General features: G+C 41.4%; 2 protein-coding genes across 2 annotated transcripts; one reads left to right on the top strand and one right to left on the bottom strand.

The window, feature by feature from the left end:
- The first annotated feature begins 7,310 nt into the window (after positions 1-7,310).
- Positions 7,311-10,515, top strand: hvcn1 (hydrogen voltage-gated channel 1). The gene is made up of 6 exons (XM_079229101.1): positions 7,311-7,409; positions 8,064-8,289; positions 8,950-9,054; positions 9,148-9,379; positions 9,599-9,711; positions 10,377-10,515. The coding sequence occupies exons 2-6, from the start codon at positions 8,116-8,118 to the stop codon at positions 10,431-10,433; spliced, it is 681 nt and encodes a 226-aa protein (XP_079085227.1). The 5' UTR covers positions 7,311-7,409; positions 8,064-8,115; the 3' UTR covers positions 10,434-10,515.
- A 617-nt stretch (positions 10,516-11,132) lies between these two features.
- On the bottom strand, positions 11,133-13,678 carry LOC306746026 (tectonic-1-like; the record flags this gene model as incomplete). The annotated part of the gene is made up of 7 exons (XM_079228890.1): positions 11,133-11,289; positions 11,406-11,537; positions 11,925-12,078; positions 12,159-12,294; positions 12,477-12,567; positions 13,262-13,387; positions 13,517-13,678. The coding sequence occupies 7 exons, from the start codon at positions 13,676-13,678 to the stop codon at positions 11,143-11,145; spliced, it is 948 nt and encodes a 315-aa protein (XP_079085016.1). The 3' UTR covers positions 11,133-11,142.
- Positions 13,679-14,209: the final 531 nt, after the last annotated feature.

Genomic DNA, 14,209 nt, shown 5'->3' with positions numbered 1-14,209 from the left:
TAGAAAATTCAATTTGTAATTAAACAATTTACACTATTTTGTAGTTCAGCAAACAGCGACTGAACCACCACATTTCGCATCGGACTCCGCCATGTGGACAAAAAGAAAATTTAAAAATTAAATGATTCAGGAGACATTTGTCAGTGACGGATTCAAATTATAATTATCTATTCAAGAACAGGATGCTGAAATGATCTTTCTGCCGAGAATTGTGGGTCATATCAGCAAAGAAACTGGCAACCACTTCATTCTATGGGTATGCATCAGCTATTACAATGCATTGACTGTTTAGAAACATAACCGTTAACATTGAAGAGATTGTATGACTTATAAGAACAGATGAATAATGTTATAGAGTAAAGAGATTGTTGCAACCTCATGTGCTTAAATAATTGATTTAGTCAAAGAAGTGCTTTTTATATCATGTTAAACAGCACAACACATAATAAACCACAAATATGTTGAATTACATCTTGACATTATTGTTTAAAAGGTTCTGGATTTCTCCAAAAAAGAAATTTTAATTTATGACTCCTTGAAGACCTGGACCGGTTTAGACAAGGATGACATGGGTAGGGCTGCAACGATTAGTCGAGAAAAATCGTTGAAAAATCGTCTACGCGTATTTTGGTAGTCGACGCATGTTTGTAATGAAAAGATTCAGAGCATTCGGTAATTTTCATTCGGCATTTCAATGCACTACATCAGGGGTGCCCAATATGTCAGCAGAGGTAATGCGGGTAGATGGTAATGTACCAGCCTTTTTATTTGACCATATTATGTCATACTGTTATACCACTTTACTTTGAGGAGACGTCACCGTTAGTCTAGAACACTGAATAATGTTTCCACCAGGTAAACCTGAACATGCACACCTCTCTCTGTGTGTTGCCAACTTGGAGACTTTCTCGCTATATCTGGCGACTTTTTTTGTGAAAAGCGACTAGCGACAAAGCTAGAGACTTTTTGTGTGTGTTATTGGAGACTATTGGTGTTATTGTAGAACTGCAGTGCCGCTGACTCGCCGCTCTCCTGTCTGACGTCACACGCTGCCACGGACTCTCCGCTGCCAGTAATCTCACTCGCTGTCTCTCCAACAACGTTAGCTAACGTGTTAGCAAGTGGACTAGCTTGCCATAAAAATACTGGTGGGAGGGAAATGAAGACATCTTAACGCTGATTGGCCAAGACTCAACACGTTAAAGATCTTCTATTGCTGAGATGATCACGACCTCAGTTTTCTTCCGTGTCCCACTCCAATCTCCAATCCTGGGTCAGGAAAGCTACGAGACGTTAGCTTGCTTATTGTGTGTTTATTCGGTATCAACAGAACAGGCTACTGTGGGCCGTAGACCAGTGATTCTTAACCATAGGGCCGCGGCCCCCCATTGGGCCGCGAGCGCCACCTAGAGGGCCACCAAAAACTTTCCGTTTTCACCTGTGGGCCGCATAGGTAATGAATTGAAGACACCAGAGAAATGAGTTGTCCATGAGACGCTCAGCTACAATACAGCTTCCCACCACTTGGTGGTGGTAATGAGTCAGTCAGTTGTTTAAAAAGCTCTGAATATGCAGAAGAAGAAACTGTGCCAGCAGCTAGCTAGCAGCAAAGGTTATAGAGAAGTATTTAAAACGAAAACATGAAGACTGAAGTGCTGCTGAACAACCCCCCAAACGTCTAAATATTTGTGCAAGTATAATCCTGACTTCACGAAGTAGAGCTTTGTGAACAGAGGGAACGAGGAGGAGCCCTGAGCCTGTGTGGAGTGAGGGCTAACGCTAGCCTCGTTAACGCAGCACTGAAGGAGTCACAGCTAAAGCGATATCTAGAGACCAAACATCCAACGCTCGTGAGAAAACCGGTGGGATTTTTCAAGAGAAAGGACAATGTCCAGATGCAGATAAGGTCTGTCTGTCACTGACTGGCAACTCCAAATGTGCTGTGAAAGCCAGCTGTCACAGATATGAAGAGCAACTTCTGGTTCTGCAAACGTGAAGACTGCTGAAGCATATCATTCACATCATAAGGCTATATTTTAATGTGCACTTTATTTAAATGTTATTTACAGTTTATTTAATTTGAAATTTTTTATTTTGAAGTGTACACACTTGCCTGCACACTAATAGTTGCCCAATAATTAAACACAGATATTTCCAAAGAAAGTAAAACCCTCACTTTTAAATGTTGAGATTTCAGGTTTATTAACATTTTGGATTGACCGAGAGCACCGTAGTTGTTCAATAATACAATTAATCCTAAAAACAGTACGTTCCTAACAATTGTGCAGTTTATTTATTTTATTACCACATATTTATAAAAGTTTATAAAAGTTTTTTGAGAATGATTAGTTATTTTTGTGTTAATATGCCTGAGTTGAGCCTTTAAATGAGTTATTGTATTAGTGTAAGCTACTATATTGTGTACGGGCTTTTATTCTGAAGGGGAAAACGGAAGGAGGGAGAGAAGGTTTTGTGGGAGTGAGAAGCGAGTCAAGAATAAAGTGGTTGCCGTCTTATGCCAACTAACGGACCATCGTGTTGTTATTATTATTGATCAGTGAAGGCGCAAGACAAACCCTCAGCTACATTGGTGGCAGAGGTGGGATACTTACTGGAGGCTGTGCAGTTTGGTGATGGGGACATGTATAATCTTTACTGGACAACTTTGGGTATTAAGAGAAGTTGTTACTAAGTTTGGGGAAGTTTTTTTCTTCTTGCATTTGGAGTGTTTAGAAACAGGGACGTTTCTTTCAGGAGGATGGGAGATATGTAAGCTATTATATTGTGTACGGGCTTTTATTCTGAAGGGGAAAACGGAAGGAGGGAGAGAAGGTTTTGTGGGAGTGAGAAGCGAGTCAAGAATAAAGTGGTTGCCGTCTTATTATGCCAACTAATGGACCATTGTGTTATTATTATTGATCAGTGAAGGTGCAAGACAAACCCTCGGCTACATTAGCTTGATTTGTTCCATGACTTGTTGTCTGTGCAGGTTTACACATGATCAATAAATGTATGTGTGATGATCACATTGTATCACGTCAATTATTTGACACGGTTTTTGCTTGTTAAACTGTAGGTAGATTTGATTTAGTCTTTGAATACAAGTCAAACCAAGAGTGAGAACAATTAGTTAATAAACCAATACAGTGTTAATATTTGAATGGGCCCCGGGGCACTTTGTACTTGAAAAGTTGGGCCCCGAGGTCAAAAAGGTTAAGAGCCCCTGCCGTAGACTACACCAACACAACAGTCAAAACCTCGTAACATGCTTCACTATCTGCTCCCGGGCATAGCCTCCTCTCCACAGGCTCGTAACAACAACATCCCACCTCACTCGCTCTGCCGATCACAGCATAGGTAGCTACGAAGAGTGAGCTACAAGCTACAAAGCCCATGAGACATTCACTGATCTCCTGAACCCAGTAATTCAGTAAGGCCGAGCACCTCCTTGTGGCACCGGAACCCAGTGGCAATCGTGCGGCAGGCGTCGGCCAGCCGCCGAGTCTGCGCCGAGTCTGCGCCGACTCGCCGGTGACTGCGACGTGTCTTCGGCGTGTCGAGTTTGCGACGTGTCTGCAGCGTGTCACCGTTCAACAGCGGCAAGCGAGCGTCACTCACCGGGAAGCTGACAAGCTGAGTGGGTGGAGCCACATTTTCAACAGGTCAGCTGCCGTAAATCAGTTTTATGATCATAGAATGGCGGGGCTGCTGGTTTTTGGTATAAATAAATAGATAGTTTTTTTTTATATGTGTTAAATAAATAATCACTTCATAATAGATTACACTTATATACCATAATATGTATAATGTACCCACCTTTTAATAAAAAAAAATATATATATATTTTACCATGTCATGTCATACTGTTATACAACCATTATGAGACTACTTTGAGGAGATGGCACTGTTGGTCTAAGCTAAACACTGGAATAATCTTTCCACCAGGTAAACCTGAACATGCACACCTCTCTTGGAGTGACAGCGCTCAGAGAAGTGCCAGTAGTTGTCAGACAACTGCAGCCATGGTTTACATGGACCGTGGTTATATCTGGATCCTGGTCCGGGCCAACACCTACTGCTATTAACATTATTATTATTACTTGTTATTTATTACTATTAGCATTGGAAATACACGTACTGTTTCTATTATCATTATTATTCTACTATAGCCACTGCTGCTGGTATTTTTGGTAGTTGTAACTTTTTCATCATGCCTACTAATCATTATATTAATCATTTCTGTCATATTCATTGAATGTACAGAATTGTTCATTCTGTACACATGACATCTATTGTACCCTACATAAATAGCCTGCGTGCCAAATGTCATTTCCTACTTAATTGTGCTACATAAAAGTAGGTGTCCTGCTATGCAAGTCATCACTGAAGATCGTGTGATTATGACATAGTTAGTAGAACAACATATAAAAAAAGTGTGTGGACGGGAAGCAAACAGGTTTTGACCGTGGTCGTGTCGATGGTTCGTGTCAAGACTTCGTCTTGTCTTATCCTGTCGTGTGGTATCCTGTGTTGTTCTGTCACTAAGCATGTAAGATGAATTGGATACAAGTAGATTCAACATTGCTGATTTGATGCTATGGTGTCATGGTGCAATGGAATATGTATCAACAGATCAAAAGAGACACCAGAGAACGGGACAGGGATTTCTTGAACACGTGTCCGAACAACTTCTCCTTCTTTTACTAAACCGTAGACTAAAAATAAATCATAATGTTTATTATCACAGGTTATCATGAGTTATCACACATTCAAAAACTGTTTGCTCTTGCCATTACAGCAATAGCTGTCCTACTGATCCTCCTGATTAAATTTACCTTTTGCCAAATTGACAACAGCCCTACGCCCCAAGTGGTGTAAGGTTAAACAAAATGAAATAATCTATCTATCTGTACACTTAGGATTGACAAAAGAAAAAAACCCGCAGCTCCTCCATTCTATGATCCTAAAACTGATTTACGGCAGATGACCTGTTGGAAATTTGGCTCCACCCACTCAGCTTGTCAGCTTTTGACGAGTGCTGGCACTTGAGCGGCGCCTGCCACTAACTCGCCGCTGAGTCGCCGCTGTCCTGACGCCTGCCACACGTTCGCCGCTGCCAGTGATCGCACTCGCTGTCTCTCCAGTAATTACAATAAACAGTGTTCTTATCTAGAACAACGTCTTCCTGTAAACACAATAACACTTTAAACATAACAGGTTAACATTACATGTCACTCAGTCCGTTAGAATATAGTTATTTACCTGATTTTGTTAATGCTGTCTGTGAACCTCTGGGCAAGTCCTTTAATGAAGACCAGGTCGATGTTCCTCTTCTGCAGCTTGTTGAAGAGCACGTCCACATGTGGCATGATCTTGTGGAACAATGCCAGAAAAAAAACAGAAAGTCTCTTCAAGCATCCTCACAAAGCCTGATGCCTCTCTGGCAGTTCAGATCAAAGGTCTCAGAGTCTCTGATGGTCTGGAAACACTTCAGGAGGTCATCCTTGTGCTCGTACACAGTGTTTACAGCGCGACTGTGGAAGTTCCACCGTGTTGTGGAGGCTTGAGGAAGTCTATGCGCCACCACCTGATCCAGCACGGTGGTTCGCTTGGGTGACCTGGAGAAGAAGGCAGAGAATCCTCCCTGGTCAGAAAAAAAAGTGTGGATCCTGGGGATGCGTGCTGTTGCCTGCTGCATGATGAGGTTCAGCTGATGTGCGTAGTATCTTAGACGTCCAGTATCTTACGCCAGTAGCCGTCCAATATCGTACGCTGCACACCGCCGGTAGCTCCCCTCATTACAGCGGCCCCGTCGCACGTTTGGGCGATAAGTTTGTGTTTTTGTCTGTTTGCTAGTATGACGCCCAGCCTCTCCTTCAGCGCTGTAGCGATGGTGTCAGCGGTCGCGTTCTGGAGGGTTATGTACTAAAAACGCTCTTGCACATTACTGTAGCGTAGCACAAGCACGAGTTGGCGAGTTTGCGAGACAAGAGAAGCCGGGGATAAAACAAGAGACGCGAAGACGCGAGATTTGAGCAAGACACAGCCCTGAGAAATCAAAGACACAGGAACGCGCAGCCTCGGACTTGATGAGAATAGCCCTCCCGGAAGTCGTTTTTAGGGCGCTGATTGGATAAATTGTATGTCATTCATTTATTTCTTTAATCAGTGATTGGCTAAACTGCGTATTAGACCCGTCTTCCGTGGGCAGAATCGCTTGAGCCCCACGACGTGGACCCCAGAGAAGTGCATGTGAGCAGCTCAGAGGTGCACTAGCACAGAAGGACAAGCAGGAAAAGCATATATTTGGCGCAGATATCCGATTTTACAAATGTTACTGGGTACATGACATAGCTCAAAAACACAAATATTGACAATTTGTATAATTTATTAATATTTGTATAATTTTTATATTTTTTTCCCTATTTTAAAAAAAAAAAAAAATTGTTGACTCAGGTGGGTGCCTTCTATTGGCCAGCCGCGACTGCTTACAGTGTCTTTTGGAACACCTGATGGATATAAAATGTGGTTTTAGTCTTCATATTATTATATTAATAGGAAGACTAAAACCACTTACGTAATTAATGCATGGACATTATAGCAGAGCTCCATCATTGGAGCTCTGCTATAATGTCCATGCATTAATTACGTAAGAATATACATTTGAATGTAATTTTATTTAAATGTGTGTGCGAATCATCATTAGTTAGTAATAATTATGAAACATAGCAATTTTTAACCAGCCATAATAGCCTCCTAATTATGATGCGCAAGTTTTTGGTTGAGGTATAATACTATATTTGTCTAAGTAATTCTAAAGCCAGTAGGTGGCAGTATGATCACAACAATGGCCTTATGTATCAGTGCAGATTTAGAATTGTAGTTTGGAGAACACAATTTGTTATTAAGAGGTTGTAAATGTGCTAACTTTGAGAGCATAACTTTAACACTTTTATAATGTGTGTGTTTTAGATACATGTAAAATTGAATTTAGCCGTATTTAATCTGGGTCTAATATACTGGGTCTTTAGGCTTGCTCAAAAGATACATGTTGGATGCAGAGAAAATAATCCCCCCAATAAATAGATCCATTTAAATATTGGCTTTTTAACTTAACACATCAATCATGTGGAACGTCGAGGAACGTCGATTTTAGAAACGCCATGAGGTACTTTATTGGTCGATCTGCTGGGAGGCGGGGCAATCCTGGAAACATATAGTGTCATACAAGTAGTGTATCATACATTAAATAGAAGTTTGTTTAAAAACTATTTTAACGTAGCTTGGCAGCTGTTTCTGCTCAGACGGGTTTGCGTTGAAGGTGGAGTTTTTCTGCTCAAAGTTCTCAGAGTTTTGCTCTGAGGAGATTGAAGAAGATTATGTTTTAAACGTCAAAGTGGAGGCGAAAGGTAAGTTATTTAAATACTACATGGCGGCTACTATACAAAGTAACAACGCCAGCTCTGATTCGTTAAATATTTGCCTCTTGCGAAACCCGCAACGTCAGTAGTCAGTACGCTGCGATGGCAAATAAAACGGATGTTTTCATCACGAGGACCAGCCTGCTGTGCAACAGCTGCGACTCTTAAACAGTCGCTGGGTGAAACAGAAAAGGAGTTAATCCACACGAACTGCTGCTCTAACCTCGGCTATATCTGGTGGGAAACGTAGAAAATGATATTCATGTTTATGAGTGCTACCGATCTGGCTGCTATTATTTTAAATTTCAAAAAAATGTAACCTCAAACTTTCCTCCATACCTTCATTGATAAGTGTTTTAGAGTACAGAAAAGCTATAATCCCCATGTCCTGACTTCATTTAACAGTGTCGAGTAGACGATGTGTGTGGTGGCACACGGTTTGCATTTATGGTGGGATTAGTATGTCTTCCACTTCAACTGAACTGAACTGATTACTTTTTTCGTCCTGGTGAGGGGGGCATTTTAAAGAAGCCTACAGCTTATACAGCATAAAAGAAATGTAGAAACCGCTGTGTAATCTGTTCTCTACAGTGTCTGCTATACATTAGAATTGAAACGCACCCTTCCCTTCTGCCCTCCGAGGTGAGCTGCTGAGGTAGGGCTTTGGTCCACTCCTTGTGTTGAGCCTGCCGCCATGGCTCGGTACCTGGGCTACTTCACCACCGTGGGCGATGAGCAGCCGGTCCAGTGGGATGAGGAAGAGCTGCACGCAAACAGCGAGGAGCTGAGTCCAGCCACTGGCCAGTTTCCAACAACGCTGACCCTCAGGGAGTCACTGCGGAGGCTCTACGGCTCAGATCGGTTCCAGGTATACCACTCTAGTCTTCTCAGGGCATCTGTTATAGGCAATGATCCATCAGTGTGAAAGCAGTTGCATGGTTTCTCCACTTTGGTGGTACAGATAGGGACAATGTTTTGACGGACCATTGTCCACAACGCAGATATATTACATTTACAAGGATATAAGACATTTGTCACTTATGAGAAACCGGAAACAACAAATGTTTAGCATTTGTACTTGTTTTAGGATTTCACTAGAATGTCAGACAGTTAAAACAAAAACAAGTATAATTCTGTATTCATCTATACAGTATAACTAGAAAATGATCATCCTTGTCAAAACTTTGCACATACATTACCCACAATGCTACTCCACTCCTGACATTTTAGTCAGAGATTAATTGTATTATGCTAGGAGCGGCTAATGTAGCCTGGAGCATCTGTCTGCAGAAGAGATGAGCTGCAGAGGTCTGAGAAGATCATTTCTTTCTAACTCCACACAGATCTTTCACTTGAGGACATTTATCAGTCTTTTGTGTCTCCCTCTGGAGACTTTACATTTATTACCACATATGCAATAGTTCTCCCAGCATCTGGAAACCCACTTTGATGGGTAAGATTGGTGCGTTCCCCTCTAAGTCGCTGTATAAAGAAGCACCTCCCACTGATTGACTGACTTTGCTTCCAGGTGTTGGTGGTGTGTCTGGTAATCCTGGATGCCATCTTTGTTCTGTCAGAGCTGCTTATAGATCTGTCTGTGATCCAGTTGGAACATGGCCACCTTGCTCCTGAGGTGAGACACAGATTTGTCCACTTGCTCCAAGTAAAACTCACAGTTCTTATCAAGACCTTTGTATCATACCATTTATTGACACATTTTTTGCAGGTGTTCCACTACTTGAGCTTGGCTCTTCTCACATTCTTCATGGTGGAGCTGGTTGGTAAGCTGTTCGCTTACCGCCTGGAGTTCTTTCAACACAAGTTTGAGGTGTTTGATGGCGCGGTGGTGGTGGTTTCCTTCGTGTTGGACATTGTGTTCATATTCCATGAGGATGCCTTTGATGGAATGGGTCTCCTCATCCTGCTGCGACTCTGGAGGGTGGCCAGAATTATCAATGGTCAGTAACACCTGCCTGTTTTGAATGACATTTGTTAGAGGGTGGGGTGCATCCAATAAGTCTCTTCGTCTCTGCTGAAAGACACAGGGAGGTGGAGCTCTTTGATAAGAGTCACTGTGTGTGTTTGTGTTGTAGCGAAGCCAGCACCTCTAAAACAAGTATTGGGACAGGAGAAAAGTAATGTACACACCAAAATGACCGCGTTTGAATGTGTTGCAGGTATTATGGTGTCAGTGAAAACCCGTGCAGACCAGAAGATTCACAAGCTGAAGGAGAGCTATGACCACCTCGTTCAAAGAGTCACAGAGCTACAGGAGCAGAGTGATAAACTGGTGATTGATTCATTATAACTGCTTCATACTGGATCAGAAAGATTACTTGGCTTTACTTAAAACAAGTTAATTGAATGAGCTTTCTAATGATCCACATACAGGAGCAGATATGTATATTACATTAAATGGCACATATGCTCATTTTCAGGTTTATACTTGTATTTTGGGCTTCTACTAGAACATGTTTCCAAGCTTTAATGGCAAAAAATAATATATTTCTTATATTGTCTGAATATACCTGTATTCACCCTCCGTCTGAAACGCTCCGGTTTAGCGCCTTTTTTCTAATGAACCTGCATGTGAGCCAAATCTCAATGGCTTATTCAATCACGTTTTCATATTAAGACAGCACAAATAACAGATTGGGTAGTCCAAAACTGATAGAGGATATTCTGATACATTAAGATCATCTGGAAAACTGGGGGGGAGGGGGGGGGGGGGGGGGGGGCTTTGTATCATACAGTTACAAACTTAGAGATGGTGGGTCAGCTCACCTTTTGACTTGATTGAGTAGTCAGACAATCAGACAGTGCATATTGCGTCTTACCTGCACAAAACCTATGGGGAATCTGGGCACAAGTATTTTGAAGCTAGCACAATTGAACTGAGTGTAAGCTTAGAATGATGCCCAACAACAGACTGACTTTTCTCTCCATCCATCTTAGGAACAAGAGAACCAGAAACTGCAAGCCCTCCTGAAGAAGAACAGCATAGTCTTCTAACTCATCAAGCTAACTCTTGTGGAGCAAACACTTCTCTGTACTGTATTCAAACTATACACTCCATTAACTTTTATTTTGGAGCTGATTTCAGTATTCCTTTTACTTGTTGACAGATCCTTAACTGTTTCCAAGTCACCTGAAGAGAAACCATCTTTTTTGAATATCTGTATCAGTGGATCCATATCCAGATTTCTCCCCATTATAGCGATGGAGGTCTGCATACTGTATGTTTAATGAATGTCAGATAGTGCAATGCTATTGGATGTCACACCATAAAGCTACAAAGTCATGGCCCTAAGTTAATAGTAAATATTGGAAAAATTCTTCACACTGATGACTTCTGCTGAGTGATGTTAAAAGAAACGTATGTATGTTGTGTAAAAACCACATGCCAATAAATGAAGTAATGTCATTGATTAAAAAACATTTGTTTGAAGTATTATTTTTTTCCAAACATCCTATTTACATTCACACAATATACAGGAACACATCGATCATACAAGCAGTGCTTGTTGTCGTAAAAGGGTGTATGGTAAATATTACCATATACTAGTGAGAGGAATTCAAATGGGCTGTTGAGACAACGTGGAAGAGGAGTCCACATGTACTGTTGGGAAAAAAGGGGGACGTAGAGTCCTTGTGAACAGCTCTGACAAAAAAGAAGAGTCCACATGAACTCTTCTTCCTTTGTTCCATGTGTGTTCTGTGTTCAAACAAAAGGGAAGAAGAAGTCAAAGGGCAGTTTGGCGTTGACGGTGGGCGTGGCTCTGTAACCATGAAGAGCAGCAGCAGAAACTGATACGAAGGCCACTGAGCTCCTGATTGACAGGATGCTGCTTCCTCCAGACAAGACGTCCTAAGGGAGAACCAAGAGAGTTGGACACAGTATAAATGATTGCAGCCATTACTGCCATTGCAGGGTTTTTTTAAATGTTAAGTGTCTGCCAGTATTCATGAAAAAGCAAGTCTTACCAAACTGGTGGTGTTGGTTTGGATTACTTCTTTGATGCTCACTATCTGAGCCTGAGGGTTGACCAACGATCCATATTTAGTCCATTCAATTTCTATGTGACGCAAAAGTGGGATGCTGCACCTCTGTGCTTCCTGCAAAACACAAACAAACTACTGGATTGTGGCCTCACAACACAGATCCCATAAATGTTTTTTCTGTTCATCAATTTTCTATCTCAGCCAAAATACAATATTGCAACCTGAAACTTGAATTTCAATTGAATAGATTGAAGTCACAGTTGTACAGAAAAACAACCATGAATTATTAAAAAAAAGTAGATATTAGCAAATTCATACATACCACGTGCCATGTAATGAAAAAAAAGTCACAAACTGTCACAAATAAAACTGCAGTGACATGTTTTATGAAATTATATTGTAGACATAAGATGGGTATCGGAATTATGTGCTCTGATTTTACTTACACTTCTCCAATCAGATTCAGGATGAGGCTCCTTTCTGTTTTGAAACAATGCTCACCTCAGTATTGAAGGTGCTCTGAATTGGTACCCAGTCCGATGGATAGTCTAGCGGGGAGTTTCCAAAAGATGCCACAAACGTTGCATGGTTTGGTCCTCTCAGAACATCCAAAAGCACCTGAAGGACTAGGGAGCAGTTTGCAGCATCCTCCAGTCTGCGGGGGCAAGACCATGGATTAGGACACAAGGAAGCACTGTACCTGAACACAGTGAACAGATGTGTTGTATGTCCTACCTTAATATGCAGCCGGACACAGAGTCCAGACCGAACAAGACAGGGGAGCGCTGATGTGGTCCCTGCAGACAGTCCTGGTCCTCAGCACCATGGAGAAGAGATACTGTGTCTCTAGGGTCGACGCTTCGAGCAATCCCTGTGATGACAACTGCTAAGGACAAATCGGCCTTGTAGCACATCAGAGCATCATCCCAGTCTCAAACGTTGCAAAGTATCCATACTACTGCTGTCAAAAATATATAACTAAAATGTTCACACTAATTCATACTGTCTGGAAATCAAGGTGAGGGAAATCAAGCATCCAGGCAGGTAAAGGATATTCTGCTGTTCTTGTTCCAGACACAAGAGGTAGTCCAACCACATAACCTGGATTTCCACTGTAGTGGACGGCCGCCTCCTCCCCATCCTCCTGTTTAATAGACACAAGCTCCGGTACATTATTAGGGCCCGAGCACCAATGTAGTTGGATGGAATGTTTATTATTATTATTATGCTACGTCTTTCAACGGGAAAAAGATGTATTAACATAACTAACATTGCGTTTCACCTAGCTGTATGAAATTTAGTAGGTATATGTAACATAAATAATAATTATTCGAGGTATCTCCAAAACCCATCAGGAAGTCAGCCATTTTTTACATTACATTTCACTTAGCTGACGCTTTTATCCAAAGCGACTTACATTTTTGCTCTATACACAGTTGACACAGCAACGGATTTTTTAGAAGGTTCAGTCATATCTCAAGCTTTGTCCCCTCTGTAGCTTAGAGCTTATATTAAAAAAGGCAACTTTCGGGGACAAATAAAGTTGCAGTTGTGAGTCAACTGAAAACTTTTCAATTAGTTTCAACAACTCATATACAATAGAAAGCTCAAGCTATCCTCACAATGCAGTCCTGTCAAATGTACCAGGGCCTGATCCATTCCTTTTGGCTATGCCATCCTTAAACTAATACTGATCTTGTTTTATTAAACCTTTTTTAAAGTAAATTCTGTATCTACTTAAAATGGTGGTTCTGAGTGCAACATGGCACTCCTATGATTTCCCCCCAAAAAGCAACCCTTTTGAGGACAACACTCCAAGACACATATACAATGCCAACCTGGACAAATGTGATGTGAAACTCCTGTTCCAGGGATAGTGCTACTTCACGGACAAATCCAAGTACCAAAGACACCGTCACATTCACTATCTCACCAGCTGGGTTGTACTTAGTCACATAAGCAACCTAAAGAGAGAAAAATGTTTAATTTGTCCAGCAGACAATTACTTTTTTCATTTGAAAGAGTTTTAATATTATGTCTAAAACTTTAGATATACATCTCAAAATACAGATTGTGTGTTGGAGTCGACTCACCTTCAGCACCACATTAGCACAGAAGGTTGTGTTCAGAAGAACAGGGTTGAGATTTTCTCCTCCACTGACCTTCAGCTCTGTCTGAGTCCCATCGACAGACTGCAGGATGACTGAAGCCACCTCCACAGGAACAAGCTCCAGCAACATCACAAACAACCACATTATTCAACATTCATCAACAATTATTTAACCCAAATATTATTTCAGATTTACCCTCTGGCCTCTGCTCTCATTAACGTCAGTCTTCAGAGGTTTTACTCTGAATAACAAAGTCAATGGATCGGTTGCTCCATCACTTTGGTCCAGACTAAACAACTCAACTGAATGGCCATGACATTTTATACAGACATAAGAATCAGGACTTTTCATCTTCTAGTGCAACCATCAGGTCAAAAAGTGAATGTGTCCAATACTTTGGTTTAGAGCAGGACTTCTTAATGTTGGGGGTGGGGGGGGGCGGGGGTGATTTTCATTCTCGGGGAAAAACTTTGATAAATCTAAGACACTAACAATTTGTTTTGATTTAATAGTTTGCAGCGATGTAAAGCAAAGAGCAAAGTGTTGTGTCAATGCAAATGTGACAATAACTGAATACTTCCTTCTTCTCGGTAACTGAGCAAGAGAAATGTACAAATGTTTTCCGTCCTCACATTGCAGCAGTCAACCTCAAGCCTGTGTCATGTTTTTGTGGTC

This window comes from Taurulus bubalis (genome assembly GCF_910589615.1).
Source record: "Taurulus bubalis genome assembly, chromosome: 13".
Taxonomy (NCBI): Eukaryota; Metazoa; Chordata; class Actinopteri; order Perciformes; family Cottidae; genus Taurulus; species Taurulus bubalis.
This window is presented reverse-complemented; position numbering and strand designations above follow the sequence as displayed.